Genomic DNA, 23166 nt, shown 5'->3' on the forward strand with positions numbered 1-23166 from the left:
TGTGCCCTCTTGTGGTAAACGTAGGAAACAAAGAGCAATAGTCATTCAATACAAGCGGCAAAGCGCGGTAAATAGCGTAGCAGCTCGCGCCTCGTGATCCTTGCATACGTAATCATACACCACACAAGCGGAAAGACTAGAGGTAGTCGCTTCCGCTGCCGCGCACCATTGAGGCAAGATGGACGAAAAGTTGATATTGACTGTGTTTAATTTTCCTGAGCTGTACAATGTAACGCTACCAAATTATCGGAGCGGAGATAGTAGGTCTCATGCTTGGACAAGAATCAGCGCCTTGACAGGTCTTCAACGTAAGTGTTGTTTTATTTGGCTGGCTAGTTTTATATCCACGTTGATAACGGGGACGCGCGCACAATCACAGCGGTAGCTTCATCGAATTCGTTGATGCGCAGCATAACGGCGGGTAGCGCGCAGTGAGCTAAAATCCCACCAACCCAACAAGCTCACGCTGACCGTGATTTTGGCGTCAACCAGGCATTATACTCTGTGATGCTAAATAAGAACTACTTTGGAAGCTAATTTTGCCACTTGCGAGCCATTTGTGAGGTTGAAAACCCAAAAGAGTCCATTTGTACCTGTAGAGCTGACTAACTTGCTCGAACATGGGCGCAAGGACATGTGCCTTTGCACCTGTCTTTAACTTCTAAACTGTAACTTGATCTATCCCAATATTTCTATTCATTGAGGTATAGCCCTTTCAAAATCATTCCAGTACAATATAGATTTTGCCTCTGTGGTAAAATGCTCTTTAAACGTGTGTTTAAATGGCGTTCGCTTTTCACTTAAGTTAATTCATGTCCTGTCCTCCTTGGTGATAACTTTTCTTTCGTTTCTCTAGTTGATGAGTGCAAAAGGAAATGGAAGAACCTAAGGGACAGATACCTGAAGGAAGTACGACAAGAGAACAGAACTAAGGAGCAGGGAGAGCTTGTCCCGAGTCGCTGGAAATTCCGCCAACTCCTGAACTTTCTAGCACCTTTCTCAAAATCAAGAAACGGCACTGTGTCACGTGATGACGACGACCCTGACAGCCCTGGCGACGTCTCTGAGACCACAGAGGGGGACGTCAAACCTGTTGAAATGCTCAAGGTATCTCAGTCGGCCATAACACCGACCACACAGGCCAGCACCATGTCCCAGCTAGCCTTTGTGACCCAGCTGTCCCCAGTTTCCCAGGGCCCACAGATGGCACAGCTGGCTTTCCTGGCAAAGTTACCGCCAGGCGCTCAGATATCTCCAGTACCCCAGCAGTCTTCCGGACGGAAACGAAGTCAGCCGAGAGAGATAGAGTCCCCTGCATCACCGTGCTCATCTAGCACTTCAGCCAAGTTACCAATCAAGACTAAGAGACTGGTCAAGGATGTTGATGCCACACACACCAGAGCACGGGATGGGGATGAGGACGAGTTGTTTCTCTTGAGCTTTGTGCCAGCTTTGAAGAGGCTCGCTCCACAGAAGAGGTGCGAGACCAAGATGAAAATCCAACAGATTTTGTACGAGGCTGAGTTTAGTGTGGCATCTCCGTCCGACACCCAAGACCACCCTGATGCAGAGGCCTAGTTTCATGTTTCATACAAAGCCATTTATTTTCGGTTGAAAGTTTAAGATCCGAATATATATGTTTTATAATTTCCCCTCCACAATTGTTTGCTCAAAGTGCAATTCTAGTTTTTTAAAAGATGCATTTGGTTACCTAAGGATGGTATTTTCTATTTTTGACAATGATTAACCCAGAACATTAAAACATGTTGGATGTAAATTGTGAAGTAGTGTTTTTAGTTTTCCATTTGAAAGTCTGTACAATACAAATGTGAAATCTACTAACATGGCATTCAAAGTTTAATGTTTACTATGAATTATTTTCTAAAATCCTTTCTGTTTCATTATGAAGAGTCCAGGCAGTAGGCAGTCTATACAGAATTGTATTTGTAAGTTAGAGTGAAATCCCAAAATGTTGATATTTAAACAGTTTAATTATAGCCATCTAAAATATTTTACAGTATTTACTTACAATAAAGTACAGAAAGAGGTTAATTATTTCAGTTAACCGGACAAATATCATTTGAATTGAACTTTAAACAAGAGAAAACGGTATAATACATTTCAGCTAATGGTATCCTGATTCACCCCCCAAAGAATTGTTATTTTATCTACATTAATGTCAAGACAACATAGGAAGTGTCACTAAGCAATATAACCTCACATTCACTGCAGTCAGAATTTTGTATGTTTCTTGATGTTCATTGATAACTGTAAGAGGGACTAGTAATATCAGACGTCAGACCAGTGGTATAAGGAAGCAATGGAATCCCTAAAAGACAGTTTATCAAATTTATCAAATCAAATGTTTAACATATATTGCAACACTGTTTTTTTCATTCAGTACATTTACAATGTACATGTTATCTCAGTCAGAAACTAGTGCAACATGTAAATATATTTTTCAATTAAAAACATACTGACCTAGACAATATGATTACACAATTTGGTGATTCAAGACACCAAATTCTCAAGCATAAGACTTCTGTTGATGTCACAGAGCATGTCTACACTTTAAATCCCTGAAGTTAGATCAAGGACTTTGCCGGGTCAATACTTAACATTCTGTAGATGGACAGACACTTAGGATGACATCACAACGCCACAGTGTCTCATTTCGGTTTGAACTATCCAGCATGAGCCTCTTTCCTTCCTCTAAAGTCATTTAGGCGATGAGGAGCCAGAACATGATGACCAGGGCCACAAACAGGAAGAGGCGGGACAGGAACTGTTCGTCGGTGTGCTGGGGGGTCCCAGGTGCAGCTGTGAGGACCAATGTTATTGTACAATGAGACTGATGCGTACACAATGAGCAACAGTTGAATGGTTTCAGATCATAGTTTATATTAGTTGATAAGAGGCTAGGCAGTATTTCCTTTTGTACAGATACATATGCTGAGGTGAAAGAAGAACACTTGCAACCTTAAGGACATGGGACAAACAATAAAGCACTATTGACATAATTGTATTTGTAGTACACAGGGTTAAGATATATTCACAGTTAGTTAATAGTAAATGCTACCTGGTGGGGGCCTTCCATCATTGATGTTAAAAGCAGTTGCAAAAATGCCAAATGGAAAGGCACCGATGCCAAAGGACATCTGAAATCCACCATCTCCGAATCCGAACCCTTGGAACCCCTGTAAACAAGAAATCAATCAATAAATATAGGTAAGAAGTGTGTCCTAAAATATATATTTCAGATGTCAGGTGTGATGCAATGGCGAATGCAGCGTGTTGTCATTCTCCAGGGGCTACAAAAAACTAAGAGACTCAGGTTTAACCCCTTAGAGATAGTGTTTAATAGGACCCGGTGGGAGAAGAAATTTAGCAAATGAATTACATGCAGCCTAGCCCTCACGGAAACCACACAATCCCATGTAACAGTTTCATCATATGTGAATTCTGTAGAAAAGCAGTGGAAATTTCAAACCAAAATGTGTAAACAAGTTGAATTAGTTGATTTTAAGCTATTGGAAAGATATGTTTTGAAAGTCGATATGTGTTTTAAGCACTGTAGACTTGTGAAATGCAAAGATCATGTGTATGTTGTTGATTCTGTACTGTTTCTCCTCATTAAGTATTTTATTCTACATGGACCTTTAGGTCAGAAATAAAGTTAAATTGTCAGATGGAGAAAGTTTACATGAAGTTACTGACAACGGGGTGTAAGGGCAGTTGTTACGCTGTACTTACACCTCGATTCTCCGGTTCTGGTCTCTGTCCTTGAGGTCGAGGGGGAGTTCGTTCTCTGTAACAAAATAAACAATATTGTACGCAGCAAATGTGAAATGTCTTCCGATGCTCCTTATTTCCTCTTTTTAGTAAGTTAACCTACCTCGGGTCCTGCTGGCCAGTGCTCCCTCTGCCATACAAGGGGATGACTTTGTCACGGCTGATGCCAGCCTTGCATACTGGACACACCTGTCTGTTGGGTCTGGTCTCCAGCCACTGTTTAAAAGGGAGGGAAAACACCCTTCTGAGATTGCATCCATGATAAACCCAAGAACACATTTTGGCACCTCAAGGGCAAAATCAAAGTATGGAGAAAAAAAAAGTTGGGGTAGACTTACCTGATGCAAGCAGGGCCAACTGTATCAGCGAGGCGAGTAATTCGAGCGTTTGGGGGAGGAAAAAAGTAATGTCAGCAAATATTTGTATTTGTATGTATTCTATATGTTTAGTGTTTGCACCTCCCTGCCACAGTAAATTCCGTGTTTGTATAACATACATGGCGAATAAACAGAATTCTGATGTACACACTGACCAGCGCCATCAGATAGCTAAAACTTCTAAAAACATTATTCTAATTCCATGTTATTACATTATCATCCTCTTCTTATACAGATAGAAGGTTTCTTGAGTGGACACGATTATTACAGCCTAATCTCCTGCACTAGGTAAGGACACGCCACTACAACCCGATGATAAGGTATTTAAGAGAGCTCTTACCAGAAAAGGTGTCCACACAGACTGATCACAGCGTCCTTAGACGTGTCCAGGCAGATGTTACATTCGAAGGTGCTGTCTTGGTTACCACCTTCTCCTGCTGTCGAACTGCTAGCGCCGGGGTTGAGATTTTCTGTGGCTGCAGAGCCAGCGGTTGGAGGTGCGGCGCTGGCCATTGCGTCTCCAGATTCAGAGCCGTGGAAGATGAGTGTCGTGACGAAGAAAGCGAGTTGGCTTAGCAGCTTGCCTAACACCTGGGCATGCCCATCAGATAATATCCATCGGTAAAACTAAAATAATGTTAAGAGTGAGCGTCCAAACGTTGATAAAAGTGTCCTACAAAACTAAAATACAAAATAACCTGTTACTATATGAGATAAGCTACTCTGACGTTATCTACAATTAAATGTAAACGATCAACATACGTGGACATCTATACAGCAACTATCTACTGTATCGTTAGCTAGTAGTTTGGCTAGCTAAGAAGCGAACTTGTTTTGTTTGTTGACGAAAGTGCTAGTCGAAGCTATCTAGTCAGACTATGCTAACAGCTAACGTTGAAGCTGCAATCTTAAATGAGCAAAACTGACAAACGTCGTTCAGTAAAGTAACACATCAAACAGCTACCTAGCTCGTTATTTCGTATGTAAAATGATTTGATCGGCGATATCTCAGTAAACATTTACCTTATTCATAAAAGCTTCCAAGTTATATAGCCTATCTTAAGTTTTAGTTGATTCAATGATTGCATCATAGCTACTGCGTCCGGTAGTCATACGGGGATTCCGAGTGTAAGGATTGGTTGTCCAAGCCGGTACAGGATTGGTCCAAGGCAGGGGCATGGAAGTGAAATTCCCATTTTCGACACAAGAGGTTCCCCTATCAGCAAGGTTTGGGGATTTAGGATGCGTTTTAATATCCATACTATCGTACAATTTAGTTTGTCAGAAAAAAGTTTAGTTTGTCAAATGCAGTGTGCCAAAATTACCAGGATGTCCTGTTGCATCCGGTCGCATTTGTCTGTATGCAAGGCAGTATGTTTTTCTGAGTATTTGCTATTTGGTGTTGTTTGAATGTACAAAGATATGCATTTTCCCGAGGCTTCTTTGTATTTTCACTCAAGCAAAAAAAAAAAAAACATCTGACCCACAATCCTCTACACAGCGGAAGATGTTTCATCAATTAAACTCTCGTGACTGACAACTTTCAGTTCTTCAAACGTTAGCCAAAGAAGAAGTTTGTCATTTGCTCTTCCTCTTGTGTGTGTGTAGGCTACTTCTGAGAATTTGTGTCTGCTGCAGAGCTCTCAAGTGTCACGTATTCGCCGTGAGACTCACGCATTTCAACCATTTCTCATGCAATACCTTGTATTTCTCAGGCTGAGAAGTAAGGGATAACTTGCCCCGTATACAATTAATGGACGAAGCGTTGGCATATGGAGGTTTCCTAGTTGATAGTTGCCACCTACCAGCCAATTAGAGAGTCAGATGGCTGAGCGGTGAGGGAGTCGGGCTAGTAATCTGAAGGTTGCCAGTTTGATTCCCGGCCGTGTCAAATGACGTTGTGTCCTTGGGCAAGGCACTTCACCCTACTTGCTTCGGGGGGAATGTCCCTGTACTTACTGTAAGTCGCTCTGGATAAGAGCGTCTGCTAAAATGACTACATGTAAATGTAATGTAATCTAGAAACATCACCAGCACCGCCCCCCGTCTCCCGGAATGTTTGTACACAAACGTTGACAGGTATGGTAATCTGATGCAAAACTTTGGATACAACTTGAGAGCCCTGTGTATGGCAAGCCGTTTAAATAGTTGAAAAGTAGAAACGTTTTTAAATGACATTTTGTCTGTGTTCAATGAGAGCACCGGAATGATCGTTTGCCAAACAGGCACAATTAAAGTGCTACGAAAGAAAGAATAGTCACAATACCAGCATTTTTTATTGTATGAAATAATTCACAGGCTTAGATAGTATCATACCTCTTCCTTAGATCTGAAATAAGTAAAATGATCAAATTAATTCAAATATGGAAAATAAGTGTTTGGAAAGTTGCAGATAATCCAAAAATGAGGAATGTACATTCCACTGGCACTGAGCTGTTTGTGTTCCTAGTAACAACAGATTTAGGATGACATATGTGTGATTCTCAGATGAATGTGCTTAGATTTTCCCTAGATTTTGAAGGGTTACGAGCATCTGTGCGAGCATCTTCTGCCATTGCATTTTCAATCCTCCACAAAACAGACCTCTTCAGGGTGCGCCTAAAGTCATTGCCTATGAACACGTACAGTATGGGGTTCAGAAAGCTGTTTGCTGAGGCTAAAGTGCCCCCCAATTTCAGCCCAGTCTGGATGGCCTCCACAGTTAACATCTCCAGGTGTAACTCCAGCAGGACAAAGGTGTGAAAGGGCACCCAACACACAAAGAAGGCCAAGACCAGGCCCGCGATGACCTTGAAAGGTTTCTTCGATTTCAGAGTCAGACTTCTCAGCTTCACAAAGAGAATGGCGCAGCAGCAGAAAATGACCAGAAAAGGAATCAAGAAACCACACACAAATCGTGTCACAGCCACCGTGCTGTGACTCAACCCGTAGTCTGTGTGGCACTCCGTGCCCGTGCCGACAGCCTTGATTTGTCGGTGGACCAGCGAGGGGGCGGTCAGGGCAGCTGAGAGGACCCACATCAGGACCACCGCCACCACGGCCTTCCCAACACTCCGGTGGTTCTGTGACCAGACTGGGAATACGATGATCACGCAGCGATCGGCGCTTATCAGAACCAGAAGGAAGACACTACTGAACATGTTAAGGAACAGGGCAGAGGAGGCTAGTTTGCACATGGCCAGTCCAAAGGGCCAGTGCAAGGTGGCTGTGTAAAATATGTTGAAGGGCAGACAAGCACAGAACAGGAAGTCAGAGATGGCAAGGCTGAGGTACCAGGTGGTGTTGACAGTTTTTTTCATCTTGCAACCAGAGATCCAGATGACAATACCATTTCCGATTAGTCCCACCAGGCATATAATGCTGTCTATTGTCACTAGAGTTTCCATTAGAAAAGACTTGGGGTGACTAAATGTCGCTGGAGCAGCAGTCAATGTATCATTAGTCCCATTGTATGCAGTATAATCCCCGTAAGGTTCGTACTCAAAATCCATTATGTTAAAACGTCCTGTTTAATTGGGGAGGAAAACATTTTCATTTTGTCAAAACAGATCATGCCTATCATAGCACACAAAAAATTTAGGCACTGAAGCCTATTTTGTCTAAATAGTATTGATCTATGACGATAAATCCTTAGAACAAGGTAATATTTAAGATGTTGAAAAAAGAGACTCACCATGAAATGTAGAACACAATATTATCAGAACTGTTCCCTTGGCTTGCCTTTGTTTCTGTAAACGTTACTTCCTTAAAATGTTCTCAACAGTGGAATTGTATGATGACATTCTTTTTTTGTTGTGTGTGTCAATTTATCAGGTGCTGCAATAGGGGTGGTGTTAAACAGCAATAATGAAGATGTGCCGGTTGCTACTGACACATTTGATCAGAATCAGAATTGTGTTTAATCGCCAAGTAAGTGGTCACAAACAAGGAATTTACTTTGGTGGGCAGATGACTAAAGTGAACATTTAAACATAATGAACAAAAAGAAAATGTAGAAAATGTAAAAAAAAAAAAAAAAGAAACTACTGGCAGAGATATACAATATAATATATATATATTATATATATAAAATACGATAAATAAAATAATAAAGAATACAAATAATACTGAATATGTTAAAGTGACAGAGTGTCAGTGTCAGTTTGGAGCCTTGTTAAAAAGGCTAGCAGTGGAAGGAAAGAAACTGCGTGGGGTTTTGGTCCTGATGGACCGCAGCCTTCTGCCGGAGGGGAGTGTGTCCAGGGTGGGAGGAATCGGCCAAAATCTTCCTCGCTCGCCTCAGGGTCCTCGAGGTGTGCAGGTCCTCAAGGGCAGGCAGATTGCAGCCAATCACCTTCTCAGCAGTGTGGATGATACACTGCAGTCTGCTCTTGTCCTTGGCAGTGGCAGCAGCGTACCAGATGGTGATGGAGGAGGTGAGGATGGACTCAATGATGACTGTGTAGAAGTGCACCATCATTGACCTTGGCAGGTTGAATTTCTTCAGCTGCCGCAGGAAGTACATCCTCTGTTGTGCTTTCTTGGTGAGGGAGCTAATGTTCAGTTCCCACTTGAGGTCCTGGGAGAGGATGGTGCCCAGGAAGCGGAATGACTCAACAGTGTTCACTGGGGAGTCGCACAGGGTGATGGGGGTGAGTGGGGCTGTATTCTTTCTAAAGTCCACAACCATCTCCACTGTCTTAAGATCATTGAGCTCTAGGTTGTTCTGGCTACACCAGGTCACCAGGTTGTCAGCTTCCCACCTGTAGTCCGACTCATCTCTACCAGGGATGAGCCCAATGAGGGCGGTGTCGTCCGCAAACTTCAGGAGTTTGACGGATGACTGGAGGTGCAGCTGTTGGTGTACAGGGAGAAGAGCAGAGGAGAAAGGACTCAGCACTGAGGAGATCCGGTGCTGATATCTCCCAACAATTAAACCCCTGGTGTCGCCCTTAAATGTAGGACTGTAAACCTGTGAAGATTGTGTGTCAATTTATGAAAAAACTCTAGCTAAGCGCCTCCCCCTACACTGTCATGCGCATTAAGGCAGTATTGCCTTTCTGGTCTGTTTTCTAGCAAGTGCGTCATTCACTATGAACATGGCGGGTACAATGGCAAAGAAGTGCATCGCTCCTCTCGTTTTAGTCAACAGAAGACTTTCTGCTCCAGAATTTATTATTCAGTCTTCATATCACAAGAAGGTAATGTCTAGCTATCTGGCTAAGTGCAAACTAAATTGACTTATGTAAGCGTTATGTTGCCATGTCACAATGTTTTGACATTGCAAGCCAGTGTGGGACTGTTAGGAAACAAGTACGAGGGCTAACTAGCTAGCTATTTCATAACTGTTGTCACTGATTCAATCGTGTTTATAAATTTGTAAATCTATTATTTGTATGTTTTTACCAGCACACTCAATATCCCTACAAGGCGTTACACTGGGAATTTGTGTTAGGCACCATGAAAATGAAGTAAAACGGAGACTGTATCCAGCCAACTGAACGCAGTAAAAATGGCAAACAAGAAATAACTAGGCTTGCTGCTATACCTGTTAGCCTCCCTATGTACCCGAAGATTAATCTCTAAGCAGCTCATTTGGTTATATCATCTGCGCAGTTATCTATATTATGTAGCAAGGGTTAAATACTAAGACAGCTAGAGGTCACTGGCTAGGAATGTATCGTTACTGAAAAGGTTCGCGTCAGTGCGCGTTGTCAAGCATGTAAAGCTATTGCTTCCTGCGTTGCATTTAAGACAACACGCTCCAAATGTAAAAATCCATGGAAAAAAACGGCGTAGAGGTAAATTAGTGCTTGGTCAGTTGCTAAGGCCCTTACCACGATTTCATTGACTGATGAAGGCAATCAGCTGCGTCATTAATCTTGTTAACTATTTAAATTAATTCCTCAAAGGTAACTAGAGAATGACTCAGCATGGGAAATAAACGAAGGGGGGAGGAGGAAGCCTCTTTGTGGACAGTGCAGTCCTGCCCTAATCTGTTTATTTTGATTGTCCTGATATAACGTTGCAACTCCCCCTTGCATAACAGCAATTCAAGGGGCCGTGGAGTGACCATGAATCCTGTTTTTCAGAATGCCCTTCAAAACGGGTAGGAGAGACGGGAATACATTGCGTTGATCATTAATGTGCTTTGCCTAGGTGGTAGATCACTATGAGAACCCAAGAAATGTTGGGTCCTTGGACAAGAACTCCAGGAAAGTGGGGACAGGTTTGGTGGGTGCCCCTGCCTGTGGTGATGTGATGAAGCTCCAGGTATGTATGACCTCACTCTCGACTAGCCTGGTGTCTGGTTTGTGGTCAGTCTTTCTTTGACTTTGGCTGAAATTGCTGACTCATTCTGAGATGGCAAATCCACTGCGTATGCTTGGGTTCACCCAGACGGATGAAGACATTTATCACCCATACACACACAGGTCTTCTATAAAATAGCTCTCCTCTAATCGTCAGATTGAGGTGGACGACCAGGGGAAGATTGTGGATGCTAGGTTCAAGACGTTCGGCTGTGGCTCTGCCATTGCCTCCAGCTCCTTGGCGACGGAGTGGGTGAAGGGTAAATCTGTGAGTAAACACATTTCCCTTCCTTCTTCACTTCCGGTTTGGGTGTTCTGGTCCAGAGTTTGTTGAATGTTTTGGATCCAAAATCACTTCCACTGCCTTGTTTCCCCCCGCCCTCTTCTCTCTTCTTACTTCTGTGCTATGATGCTAGAATGGACCCCAAGCAATGGAATAAAAGTGTTTTGTTCTCCTTATGTTAGGTTGATGAAGCCCTGACGATTAAGAACACGGATATCGCTAAGGAGCTCAGTCTTCCTCCAGTCAAGCTCCACTGTTCTAGTGAGTCCACGTGTCAGCCTGACATCTGGTGCATTCTATTGAGCCCAGGGCATTCTATTGAGCCCAGGGCATTCTATTTAGCATTGGCCATTTTATTTTGCCTAGTATAATCTATTTAGTCCTGTGCATTCTATTTACCCTAGTGCATTCTACTAGATTCTTCAAGAATACTTTGTGGCACCTTCACCATTCTGTTGCTGACCTCTCCCTTTGACCTTTCCCCTCCCCCTTCCCACCCAGTGCTGGCTGAAGATGCCATCAAGGCTGCCCTGGCAGACTACCGTCTCAAACAGAAGGACGACCAGAAGGAGGCCATCAAAGCCAGCAACTAGAGCCTTTCCTCCTCCTGTCCTGGACATCTCCTCAACTTCCTGTATTATATATCTACTTCCTGTATGCTACTACGGGGGACATGGATTCCCCCTACATCACCTCCAGTATAGCCAATGCCGGGGCATTCCCCAGAGTCCAGGACACCCTCAGTCCTACTTAGACAAGGCTTCACCAGGCCCTGTTACAGAGACCCTTTCTCTAGCCTGTCACTTAACGCACAACGTAAACACGGATGGGTGTGATTGGTACAAGTTCAGCCTTATTTGCAGTGAGAAATGTAAATCCGAGCATAGGTGAGTTAGACATGGTGTTTTGTTCTTTTTACAGTATTGGATATTTGTCATGAAGTGGTGACGCTTGAAACAGAGTTCGAGTTATTGATCATGACCTTTTTAAGGTTGTCTGTCCAATCAACGTCCATGAAGCTTATTGTTTTGAAGATAATTATGGAATGCTATGCAGTGTATGTCAGATGCTTGCAAACTATCCAAAGGTTTATTGATTTGTTTGTGGTAGTATTTCAGACATGCTTCCTGATCATATCTCAATAAAATATATTCAGTAACACGATGTTGTTGCTTCTTTTTTTTATGCAGTGTACTGCATGTATATACTATAATGTGAGAAATTATAGTGGGATTTTAGGGCAAAAATTGTTTTGCGATTAGCCCAAGAACTGGGTACTGTGCAAAGTTGTACTTTTTCAAGTGTCTGTTTCAGAACCCAAGGACGTGCGGTGCCGCGTAAGACGTTTGGATAAGCACTTAGAGCGTTTCAAATGTATGTTTCTGTTCAGGCTCAGTTATGTTATGAAAGCGCTGTTCTATAATTGGCCACTAGGTGGCATTGTTACCATGGTATGCCAAGCCTACCAAGACATCGCTTATCGAGCCAAAGCAAAGTTTTCATCTTGTTTTCCACTTACACAATATTTGTGTGTGCATTTTTCATTTATTTAGGTGCAGCCCTATATCCACCAAACGCACTTGGCAGCCACTGAACATGAAATACAAAAATATACTTTAAACCGGTGAGGTATAATTGTATTTAAAATACAAGCAATTGAGTTGTTGAATGTTGAGCTTCATTAAATAGCATTTAGTGGCAAAATCTTCTGAGCAAAACCTTTTGTTAGCCATCTCCACACAGCCAGTATTAATTTTGTCCATTTGAAAGTAAATGCTTTTATACAAACAAGTCTTAAAATGTGTTCATCAGGGAATGATAAAACATCCTATTTCGTTCTTTATGTTCTCGAGTATTTGTGCTTCAAAATAAACTAGCTCTTTAAGAAAAGTGTTGCAGTTCACGAAGCTGAATGCTGAAGATTGTCACAAGGGGTTCAAAAGGTAGCAAACGGCAAAAGATCTTTCATGCTCAGTCCTACTAAAAGGCTGTTTTTTCTCCAGTGATCATCTGGACGCTAGCTGATGAGTCATTCTCTGTGTCTGGAGAGGAAGGCCTCTCCTCCTGCCTGGCTGGTGAATTTGGCCTTCCAGAAGGAGGCTTCGCTGAGTCGTGGTGTTCCTGGAGGTCCGGCTGCTCAGCCGGGATCACAACCGGCATCACAGCCGGGATCACAACCGGCATCACAGCCGGCATCACAGCCGGCTCTGGGCTGCTGCTCAGTTGGCCCTCGCCCTCCGATGGCTCCTCTGGATCCTCTGGGTCACACGGCTCTGACTCCTCGCTGTCTGGGATGCTTTCCTCCTCTGCCCGAGGAGGAAGACTGACCTCCAGACTCCTGCCAACCGCCGCCTGGTTGAGAGGAGTCTTCGTGGGTGTGCGGAGGTTCTTCACGGCCTTCATGATGTCAGCCTGGAGCTGCTTGCCGGAATCCACCGGCTCACCGTGCGGCGTGTCGGAGGGCTTCTCGGGCACTTCGTTGAAGGGCCTGGTACCCCCAGCCTTGTCCTTCTGGTCCACGTACATCTTGGGAGGGAAGGAGGAAGGGTAGTAGGCGTTGCCCTTCCTCCTGCGGCTCATCACGGCCGCGCAGCAGACGACGAGGACGACGATGGCAAGGAGGGAGGAGCTGACGAGGATGAGGAGAAGGTTCTCCTGCAGGAACTGGACCATGTGACTGAGGAAGGCGGAGCCATCCAGGGTGGGTGGGAACTCGGTGCCGGGGCCATCTGTTCCAGGTATGGAAAAGGTGGGGACCAGAGCCCCTGGCTCCTCCACCTCTGCACTGCCCTCCAGTGACAAGTTGAACGGGAGGGGTGTGGCCAGACAGCTGCTCCACCACGTCAACCCAGACGTGGCCATAAGGAGCATCATCTCTGGCAGAGCCTGTGGGCGACATCACAAATGGGCACGGGGAGGGTATAGCTCAGTGGTAGAGTGTTTAACTGCAGATCAAGATGGCAAGAGGTTTAAATTCGTTGCACAAAAGCGGTTGCTAAATTTAGACATGATTATCATTACATTATTTTAATCACAAAAGTCAGGACTGCCAGAGATGAATAGAAATAAAATTTTATGTTATATCGGTATGATATTTTACGCCAAGACTGTTGGAAACTTGACCAATGGCGGTTTGAAATGCTATTTTCGTGGATCGTGAATTGGGTTTTAATATTTTATGCCATCTGTTGCACGTATCTAGGTAATTTCTGAGTTGAACATTGTATAAATATAACAGTCGGGCCCAGCTGGTTCTGTGTTTGGCATGTTGAGATTGAGACAACAGCTGAGAGCTGAGGGTTAGGGTTAGAAAGACTGGATTCCAATCATATCCTTTCCACCAAAAACACACACACACACACAAACTAACTGACTTAATTTGTAAATTACTCAAACTAAACACAGTTCATTTTCAGTGACATGAGCAGAAATACATGACTGCAAGTATTAAACCCATCTTAAAATCGATTGCTGCATTGACTGTCTTCCTAAATAGGATTGAGGGCAATGAGGTTGTTTTAAAAACCACAATGTCTCCTTGTCATGCATTTGACCTAAATCAAGAGCATGCCTGTTCTCCTCAGATTTAATTTGAGGCATCCAACATCCCAGACAGTAGCAGCGACTAGAAGGACCCCTGCTCCTTCAGGTCAGAGGCAGAGCTGGAACCCTCCTGTTGTGGAAGTGGATACTTTATTAAAAACAGGACAGATGTGTGGGCTGCAAACAAGGTTTGCTCTCTCCTGATGGATCCTCTGGGTTAGGGTAAGGGTGGACGTTGGAGTAGACTGCTGCCTTGGTCTGGCAAAACCGCCACAGCTCCCTTCCCTCCCTCCCTCCCTCCCTCCCTCCCTCCCTCCCTCCCTCCCTCCCTCCCTCCCTCCCTCCCTCCCTCCCTCCCTCCCTCCCTCCCTCCCTCCCTCCCTCTCTCTCTCTCTCTCTCTCTCTCTCTCTCTCTCTCTCTCTCTCTCTCTCTCTCTCTCTCTCTCTCTCTCTCTCTCTCTCTCTCTCTCTCTCTCTCTCTCTCTCTCTCTCTCTCTCTCTCTCTCTCTCTCTCTCTCTCTCTCTCTCTCCCCTCCCCTTCTCCCTCTCTCTTTTCCACTCCATCTGTGTGCAAGCTGGGCCACATGAGGTACTGAACTCATCAGGACATGGGGGGATGGGCACGTTCATGTTTAATGTATCAGTCATTCACCCCCTAGCACACCTATAGTTGCGCGTGCACACACACACATATACACACACACACACACACACACACACACACACTCATCACACATATGGTACATGCAAAGCTGTGACATAGAACATTTATGATTGTGATTTGGGGGCCTCTTACTCTTAGCTAGGGTGTAAGTATTCCCCTAAACAGGAAGTTATCCTGAGGGAGTCATGATGCTGTCACAACTGTTTACAACACTCATGTGAGCGCTGGTGTTCAGCAAAACTGTGTAAAAGGGATTGCTCTCTGCATGGCCTAGAGGAATATTTTCTTCAGGAAACATACTCTGAACTGATAAGTAAAAAGGGAGAAATTAGGTTTAAATAGAAGAGAAAAATACTCACCGTCATAGAAGTGGTCACACTGAAAAGACTCCCTTTGGAACCACGGGGGACAGAGCAGGAGTGAAATTGAGTCCAGAAGCGAAAAGGCGACTCGAAGAGAGAGAGAGAGAGAGAGAGAGAGACGCGTCTGTGCTCCTCACCTAAGACTTTCAACTTCTACAGTTTCAGATTTCAGCCCGGAGAGTTCTCTGACCGGCACAGAAAAAAAAACCCTGAAACTTCTTGGCCATCAGGACAAATCCCTCCCTCCATCCCTCCCTCCATCCCTCCCTCCATCCCTCCCTCCATCCCTCCCTCCATCCCTCCCTCCATCCCCCCTCCATCCCCCCTCCCCCCCTGTGCCTGGCTTCCCAGTGAGGGACTGGGCTCAGACCTCTACACAGATTGTTCTTGTTAAGCAGTAGTTTATAAATCGCTGTGGGGGCAGGGGTCTGTCCTCTCCTGTCCCAGGTCTAGTATTAGATGTCCTGGACAGTTAGCACTGCAGCAACACAAGCAATCGGAGGGACTCAGACAACACGTAGAAATAGAACCGCCAGACAAAGAACAGACAAAAATACATTGTATATCTATGTATCTTATGTTGCTGTGTCTCCGTTATTCACTACCTCTGTATTTATTCATACTTCCTGCTTGGTCCCTAGGATCAGTTTATAACATACTGTAATGTCAGATATATTGTACTCAGCCCTTGCGGTAATTCTCCTTGGCTCCCAACATGCATGTTGACTGCTTCTCTCAGGGGATAGGAGTGGGACTTTAGCCTCAGCTAAACAGCGCTGGCCCACACAGCAGCCGGACCATGGTAAAAGACTTTGCTCTTTAAGAGGGCGATCATGTCTCCACAGGAAGGGGTTAATGTTTCCTGAGTGGTGAGCGCAGTTCTAACAGCCAGTGAAGGAGGGAGGGGGGGGGGGGGCAAATGCTGGGGACCTGAGAAACAATGAACATGGTGTTGGTGGAGAAAGACCTGTACAGAAAGAGAGAGCGAGTCAGAGAGAGAGAGTATGTATTTGTCTAAGTTTGTGCCGTGTGTGTTTGTTTGTCTATGTGTTTGTGAGTGGGTTTATGTTTGTTTGTATGTGTGAGTCTACTTATGTGTGTGTGTGTGTGTGTGTGTGTGTCAGCAGACACACAGGCATGCAGATGTACCACAACCAGCCTGGAGTCAGAGCACATCAGTTCAGAATGCGAATGTTTGGCCAGCTGATGATGTGCAAGATTCATCTGCACCAGACCAACACCAGACAATCTTTATATGGTCATACACAGCCATGCGTTCAAAACCTCATGCTCTAAGCTCTGTCTCACAGATATTGGTGTCAGACTCCCCCTCCCATGGGTATTGTGTATGTGTGTGTGTTTATTTAGTAGAACTCTTTCATCCAAAGCGACATGCAGAATTGGACTTGCGAACTTCATCTGGGGTCTGTCAACGAGGTATGCGGCTGTACAACAATGTCAGCTCTGCTTTCAGCCTCTGCTTTCAGTCTCACAAACTGAAGGCCTGTTGCATGAATGTGAAAGCAACTGGCCTTGAGATTTTAACGGCGTGTCTGCATTCATGAGCTTCTGCTGCTCTCACAGTAAACCAGGGGACAGTAAAAGTTGGGACGGACAATAACAGTGTTATGAAGTCAAGTACGAATGCTAGGATCCACCTGGCTTTAATAACCTTGACATTTATTCACGTGATTGTTTTGATCTGTTACCCCATCCAACACTTTAAACCCTGGCCGTGTAGACTTGGGTGGAGCTGTACTGTGTCTTGATTGCACTGATGGATGGAACTTGGCTCGGTCACAAACAGAGATGTAGCCTCTGGCTGAGAAACCCTGAGACCAGAGCTCTCTTTTCCTCTCGTGTCGAGGGAACGGAATATGAAAAAGAGACGAGGGAGAGAATAGAACTCAGTCCGACATCTGCTCAGGTTTGAAGGGGGAGGGGGCTTCTGCCATCTCTGTGTTATGACTTCTCATAGACAAACAACGACACGGAAATAAGCAAAACGTCAGCCTCGCCCTCTACAACTTCTAGAACTCCAAAGAAAACCATACCAAAGATTACTGCCTTGAGACTTACATGTCGCTAACATTGATTCATTCCCCCCTGGTGCACACTGCTGCACGATCATGTCTTAGATCTTGCAGAATTGAAACCCAGAAAAATCATAACCAGAAAATTTCCAAAGGAATTAAAAATATAAGGCTTTTTGGAAGCTTTTCTGAAATGGGGTTATAGTGTAATTTTGTGGGATAGGATGACATTCTGATACCAAACTTTGACAATGCAGACCACAAGAACCCTGAATTAAATGTTTATTGCTGCAGCCTAGGATTATCCACAACTCGGTCAACAGATGCATGTTCAGAAATGGCTCTACATTCTTACTTTGCCATCTCTGTCAGATTGAGGTCTTCGACTTTAACTGAAAGCAATTCTCAAATGAAACTCAAACTTCAGTTTCAGATCCATAAATCACTTGTAGGTTTTAAATCTCCCCTGTAAACTGTGTTGCGCTGGGAGCCCTTGTTAAAACAGGCCTGTTGGTAAGTGAAACACCAGCAAGGTTTCTGACATTTTCACATCGCTGTTCTCATCCCAACCCCACTGTTCATACCTTTTTTCAAGAATTTATGTTGAGAGGGTTCAGAAAAAATACTGGACAAATCTATAAATTACTGCATGAACTCTGTAGAGACCCCCATTAGTTTGGAATTGGTATACAAGAGTGCTTTATGAAACCAGTTTTCACCACCTGACTTCCTCAAACAAGGGAAGTCCGTTTCACGGTAATGTGTAATGAAATAGTTCTCTGGTTCTGCATTTGAGTCTTCATTGTCTCCTCCTCTGACTGAAAGGCGGATGCAGTGATGCCAAACCGTTGACTTCAAAGAGGAAGCTGTAATCTGTAGACCTTAAAGCAACAGTTGGTTCCACATTCACAGCAGTCAACCAGACATCAAGTCTTCATCCAACTGAGGACATCTTCAAACACATTTTGAAAATAGAATATATTTTTGTACTCCTCACATCCTGCTGCTGTATACACACATAGGTCCTTTTTTATGACCAGGAAAAGGCATAAGCCAAACACAAACAAAGCAAGTTTATTTCAAGCCTGGTGATGTGCTGAATGCTAACATGGCCACCGTCAAAGGTTTTCAGATTTTCAGGCAAACTTAAGGTCGAAATTGAACTACATTTAGTCATTTATCAGACGCTCACATTCCCCCAGAGGCAAGCAAGGGTGAAGTGCCTTGGCCAAAGACACAACGGCATTTTTTGCACGGCCAGGAATAGAACCGGAAACCAGAGTAATAGCCCGATTCCTTAACCGCACAGCCATCTGGCTCCCAACTAGTCAACCAGGCTGGTTTTCCCCTGTCACAACAACGAGTGACAACAAACATTCCTCTTCTAGTCGCAGGTCTACACGACACGGTCGTTGTCGGGGAGGAAACTGTGGAGGGTCAGATCGTCGCCTCCGTCATTGTCACTGTCCAGCTCGCCGCCGTTGAGAAGCCCTCGGTTGCCGTTGTGAATGCGAGACCTTCCTAGAACCTCCCTGTTGATTTCAGGCAGCAGCGTAGAGATACACATCATCTCTGTGCCCCGCTGTCCGTCTCTCATCTTGTACATGCGCTTCCTGGACGAGAGCTTGGTGCAGAGGATGATGGTGCTGACCATGAAGATGGTAGCTAATCCTGCCAGCGAGGCGATGGCGATCAGACACATGCTTACTAGGCCTCCTCTTCGGTTCGTGGGGCAGGATAGGACCCCGCCTCCTTTTGCGGGGCCCTTGTCCTGGTCAGGCGTCTTGGTGGACTTGGTTGTCGATGGGGGAAACACGTTGTTCCTCTTGGGAACATTTGGAATCAGGACCCCTGAAGAGTTGGTAGAGTTGGCTGAGGTGACAATGGCTACTGTGGTGGAGACATTGTTATTGGTAGAGATAGGTCCTATGGCTGTGGTGGATTCAGTCGATGTATGGTTAGAGCTGGCAGAGGTGGACTCATTGGTAGAGATAGGGCCTGTAGTGGAGGTGAACTTAATGGTAGAAATAGGGCCCATGGTAGAGATGGACTCATTGGTAGAGATAGGGCCTATGGTGGAGGAAAAGCGTCCAGTGGTGGCAGTGAGCTCCAGAATGGGGGAATGAGTTGTCGCAGAGCTGAGAGTGGTGGTAGCTAGTTCCCGAGACGATGGGCCCAGGGCCGGGGTAGGTGTTTCAGTTGGTTGTTCTGTTTCTGAGGTGATACTCACAGGGGAGAGAGGAGGTGGAGGAACACTTAGCAAAGTTGTCAGCACAGAGGGAGTAAAGCTCTGGCCAGATGATGGACCTGGGCTGGTCACCCAAGGCTGTGAGCGGATCTCACCCTTGTCACTGGTGCTGGTGTTGGGATCCGGGCCTTGGGTGGTTCTAACGTCTGTCTTTTCATCTTCACTTCCTGTCACTGATGAAGTACTGTTTGGAGTTGCCTCTGTACGCGGTCTCACATCCATCGGCTGGCCCAGGGTCACCGCTGTTAGGTGGCCGATGGTGTCCGTGGGTTGTGAGGACCCAGGTGTTGAGACGCGGTCTGACTCCTGTTGAGCTGGGGAGGAAACAGAGCTGTCTGGCTCAGTGGAGGCCTGGGAGGGGATGAGAGTGGACTCACTGCTGTTGCTACTGTGCACTGGGGTAAACACATCCTGAGTTTCCACAGAGGACAGCAGGAAGATACTCCAGAATAGAAGATACCGTGTATGCTTCCCGAAGGCCATGATGCCAATTCTGAAATGGCAAATGCAAGGCTTGATCAATGTTCATGTGAAGACATGCTCTTTGCAATAACAGGAAATATGTCAACACAGTAAATAGAGAGATATGCAGATGGATGGACTGATAGATGGTGTGAGTGTCTGTGGAAAATGGTTGTGTGTCACAAAACATCCTGTGACTGAGGAGGCTTGTGGCAAGGTATGGAACAGCTAGTCAACACCCATTTGACTGCAGAATCAGGAACTTAAACATTGATTCTAAACTTTTGTCTGTGACGTGTGTTCTGCCAAAACTATCAACAAACATCAATCAAAGTATTTCTTTAGAAGGGAATGATTTTTTTTGATTATTATAACTTTTAAACCAACAAAAACCTGAGGGTTGGGTCTTTCCGGAACTATGAACTTCAAACTGTTCCATGTCAAAACTTAAGTAGGTATTGAGTCACGGCAATCCTCTGAACTCAACATGAAATCACTTGGACAGCAACACAGTATCCAGACTGTACCATCCCCAAATGTGGGACAGACACCTCATCGCTTTTCTTACCTGACCCGAGGAGATGGAGAAGGAAGGGAAGGCAGATGGAGCTCAAGTCGAAGATGCTGGAGCTGAGAGCATGTCTGCGTGCCTATGATGAACCAACTGAAGAGACGAAAAGGGCAGAGTCTCTACCTGCTATGGGGAAACAGGAAGTGAGCAATGCAACCGACGTTAAAGCAACACTGACGCAAGTGTGAGGAAAGATGGCAGAGTTTAGAGTTTGCAAGTGAAGACAAAGCGGATTTTGCCAGAACATGCCTCAAAACATGTATCTGAATGAGTTCAGCAAGAAGGGAGTTGCTCAGATGGGTGGGTGACTCCAACCACACTCACCACACAACACTAACACTGCACTACTATGGTTTGATGTGTTTTTCTTTAATATTAGACAAATTCTGTAAATTGTTTACAATGCCATAGGTTAAATGGTTTTGTATGTTATATCTTGCAGTCTTTAAGTCTAACTTCATCCGCACTGTTGGGGAAGCCTGACAATTAAATATTTAATTGGCGATAAGAACATTGATCATGTGCACATGACAACATACTTGAACTAAGAATAGTATGTAATCAGTCTAAAGAGAGGTAAGACATGGACCTGAGCAGCACTCAGAGTGCTTTCTGTGATGTGTAACAGCAGATGTTTTAATCCAAAGTAACAAAGAAGGGATATGAATCTGGGATCTGCTTATCCAGGAAAATGCTCTACCACTGAGCTCCATCCTCTCAGTGATAGGGGATTGGATTACAGCCTCCAGGAGAGCTGTTTTTATATATATATATATATATATATATATATATATATATATACTTATTATGTTATGCCAGGCTAATTTCTTTACAGTGAGGGAATGGAAATGTGTCAAGTATCGAAACCCCTACCCATGGAAACAACAGTTTCCAGTTCTGGTGAGTCATCATGGGTGAGATGGTTGGCGAGCGGTAGCTGTAGTGCAAGAAGTTACAGGACGTTAGCTTGTCACCTCTCACCCATCCACCCATTGACAACACAGAAAGCGCTTACAAAGTGAGCCACTGTCTGATTGCAATGATACGATTTAGAATGTGAAAGAGGAGACAGAACATGGATGTCTGATTGAAACATGCTTATTAGTTCAGGGTGCATCGTGCACCTCTACTTCAGGACTGGTTTCCAGCCTTTCTTTTATGCCAATCTTTCACAGCTTCATAATCCTGTGCAGGACTATTCTCCAAACAAAACAGCACCCTTTTTTCTTCCAACAACAAATAAAAAATAGAAACAATAGAAACTTGTTGTGTGAAAAAAGTGTTTCTTTCGAAAGGTTTAAAAAAACTCAAATAGTTATTAATAAATTTTTATTTTATTTTATAATAATAAAAAAAAAAATTTACCTTTGAAAGGTTTAGAAAACTAAAATCTTTTTTTTTTTTAATGTATTTTTCCAAAGGTTTAAAAAAAACCTGTGGCACAGCACAGAGGGAATACATGACCCTGTGTGACAGTCACCAAGTGACAAACCTTCTCCTCTGAACATTAATGCACATTTCTGCACAACACCGTCTTATCTATTCGGATATCCTCTGATATTACCCACTGAGTGCCAAACACGCCTGGAAATGTTTTGGCAGGAAATTCTGACACGGACATGGTACCAGATAGAAGCAGACAGGCCTCAGACAAAATAGACAAAAGAGGTGATTTATCCCAAACAGTGACCTTCAAACTGACGTTTTTCAAGGGTAAGGGGTTTAATATGTGGGTGGTCTGGACAGGGAGGAAGAAAGAGGCAGAAGGCGTTGCCAAACTAGAATGAGGAAGAGACGGGCTAAAGTCTTTTTTAGAAAACTCTCATGTAAGTAAACAAATGACCAGCTAAGAACTTATCTGCTTGTTTAAGGACTCCATCCTGACTAGCTAGTAAATGCTTCAGTGTATATCTGCTGTCATCGTCCTCTGTCATCACCCCCATCTAGCTAGTTCACTGGTGTCTGAAGTCTGGCAGCTACAGGGCCAGCCTATCACACACCCTCTGGCTCCAGAGCCAGCTTATCAGAGGCCTGCATACTTTAACACCAGCCTGTCAGAGGCCTATAGCCTCTAGAGACAGCCTATCAGAGACCCTGAGCATGGCTAGTACATGAGTCTAGCCTCTAGAGGCCCTCAGCCTCTGTCAGTCTGGACAGGAAGTCAGGAGCAGAGGCCCGTTTTATAGGCTCACCATGGCAACGACAACCGTGGCTACGTGCTTTTGTTTGTTTTGACAGCACATCTGGATGTGACTCTGTTGGGAGCTAGGAACATCTCTCCTTACGGAGTATCCTGTTACACGCCATAGTAATGGGTCTCTTGATAACATGTACAAATTTGTCCTTAGAAATAGGCCTGTATGAAAACAATCTTTTGAGTCACCCTGCTGATTAAAGCAATTCTTTTAAAACAACAGTCTGCTAGTTAAACTGGTGGGATTTTGGTTCGCTAGACGACACACTGGTCACTGGTCCTTTTTAAACCACACACAAAACAGTCATTCAAAGAGAGAAGTCAGAACAAAGGGATTTATTGTGGAG

At 44.5% G+C, this 23166-nt stretch overlaps 6 protein-coding genes across 7 annotated transcripts; 2 read left to right on the forward strand and 4 right to left on the reverse strand.

The window, feature by feature from the left end:
- The first annotated feature begins 173 nt into the window (after positions 1-173).
- On the forward strand, positions 174-1777 carry LOC136956573 (uncharacterized). The gene is made up of 2 exons (XM_067250492.1): positions 174-308; positions 857-1777. Exons 1-2 carry the CDS (start codon positions 179-181, stop codon positions 1576-1578), a joined length of 852 nt encoding a protein of 283 aa, XP_067106593.1. The 5' UTR covers positions 174-178; the 3' UTR covers positions 1579-1777.
- Positions 1778-5288, reverse strand: rnf185 (ring finger protein 185). Of its 2 annotated transcripts, none has more exons than XM_067250497.1 (7): positions 5193-5288; positions 4510-4796; positions 4131-4149; positions 3896-4008; positions 3754-3808; positions 3080-3197; positions 1778-2820 (listed from the first exon to the last, which is right to left on the reverse strand). In XM_067250497.1, the coding sequence occupies exons 1-7, from the start codon at positions 5199-5201 to the stop codon at positions 2723-2725; spliced, it is 699 nt and encodes a 232-aa protein (XP_067106598.1). In that variant the 5' UTR covers positions 5202-5288; the 3' UTR covers positions 1778-2722. The 2 variants fall into 2 exon arrangements, with proteins under 2 accessions (XP_067106598.1, XP_067106599.1); XM_067250498.1 differs by having other exon boundaries at positions 4510-4760; positions 5193-5254.
- A 1139-nt stretch (positions 5289-6427) lies between these two features.
- On the reverse strand, positions 6428-7874 carry LOC136956569 (chemerin-like receptor 1). Its single transcript, XM_067250489.1, has 2 exons — positions 7843-7874; positions 6428-7674 (listed from the first exon to the last, which is right to left on the reverse strand). The coding sequence occupies exon 2, from the start codon at positions 7658-7660 to the stop codon at positions 6653-6655; it is 1008 nt and encodes a 335-aa protein (XP_067106590.1). The 5' UTR covers positions 7661-7674; positions 7843-7874; the 3' UTR covers positions 6428-6652.
- Positions 7875-9224: 1350 nt separating this feature from the next.
- On the forward strand, positions 9225-11906 carry LOC136956581 (iron-sulfur cluster assembly scaffold protein IscU-like). The gene is made up of 5 exons (XM_067250500.1): positions 9225-9349; positions 10308-10421; positions 10617-10727; positions 10925-11003; positions 11244-11906. Exons 1-5 carry the CDS (start codon positions 9242-9244, stop codon positions 11333-11335), a joined length of 504 nt encoding a protein of 167 aa, XP_067106601.1. The 5' UTR covers positions 9225-9241; the 3' UTR covers positions 11336-11906.
- Positions 11907-12267: 361 nt separating this feature from the next.
- Positions 12268-15416, reverse strand: tmem119b (transmembrane protein 119b). The gene is made up of 2 exons (XM_067250490.1): positions 15309-15416; positions 12268-13628 (listed from the first exon to the last, which is right to left on the reverse strand). The coding sequence occupies exons 1-2, from the start codon at positions 15312-15314 to the stop codon at positions 12723-12725; spliced, it is 912 nt and encodes a 303-aa protein (XP_067106591.1). The 5' UTR covers positions 15315-15416; the 3' UTR covers positions 12268-12722.
- A 2201-nt stretch (positions 15417-17617) lies between these two features.
- LOC136956566 (P-selectin glycoprotein ligand 1-like) lies at positions 17618-20703 on the reverse strand. The gene is made up of 2 exons (XM_067250486.1): positions 20623-20703; positions 17618-20085 (listed from the first exon to the last, which is right to left on the reverse strand). The coding sequence occupies exon 2, from the start codon at positions 20073-20075 to the stop codon at positions 18741-18743; it is 1335 nt and encodes a 444-aa protein (XP_067106587.1). The 5' UTR covers positions 20076-20085; positions 20623-20703; the 3' UTR covers positions 17618-18740.
- Between the last annotated feature and the right edge of the window lie 2463 nt (positions 20704-23166).

The sequence above is a fragment of the Osmerus mordax genome, chromosome 14 (genome assembly GCF_038355195.1).
Source record: "Osmerus mordax isolate fOsmMor3 chromosome 14, fOsmMor3.pri, whole genome shotgun sequence".
In the NCBI taxonomy this organism is placed as follows: Eukaryota; Metazoa; Chordata; class Actinopteri; order Osmeriformes; family Osmeridae; genus Osmerus; species Osmerus mordax.

Excerpts from the sequence above, each read along its gene's own strand:
- LOC136956573 (XM_067250492.1), top strand. The coding sequence starts at position 179 with ATGGACGAAAAGTTGATATTGACTGTGTTTAATTTTCCTGAGCTGTAC. Across the intron at positions 309-856 it reads CGCCTTGACAGGTCTTCAAC|TTGATGAGTGCAAAAGGAAA; the intron begins GTAAGTGTTGTT and ends TCGTTTCTCTAG.
- rnf185 (XM_067250497.1), bottom strand. Across the intron at positions 3,809-3,895 it reads ACTGGCCAGCAGGACCCGAG|AGAACGAACTCCCCCTCGAC; the intron begins GTAGGTTAACTT and ends ATTTTGTTACAG. Across the intron at positions 2,821-3,079 it reads TGATGGAAGGCCCCCACCAG|CTGCACCTGGGACCCCCCAG; the intron begins GTAGCATTTACT and ends TGGTCCTCACAG.
- LOC136956569 (XM_067250489.1), bottom strand. The coding sequence starts at position 7,660 with ATGGATTTTGAGTACGAACCTTACGGGGATTATACTGCATACAATGGG.
- LOC136956581 (XM_067250500.1), top strand. The coding sequence starts at position 9,242 with ATGAACATGGCGGGTACAATGGCAAAGAAGTGCATCGCTCCTCTCGTT. Across the intron at positions 10,422-10,616 it reads GTGATGTGATGAAGCTCCAG|ATTGAGGTGGACGACCAGGG; the intron begins GTATGTATGACC and ends TCTAATCGTCAG. Across the intron at positions 11,004-11,243 it reads AGTCAAGCTCCACTGTTCTA|TGCTGGCTGAAGATGCCATC; the intron begins GTGAGTCCACGT and ends CTTCCCACCCAG.
- LOC136956566 (XM_067250486.1), bottom strand. The coding sequence starts at position 20,075 with ATGGCCTTCGGGAAGCATACACGGTATCTTCTATTCTGGAGTATCTTC.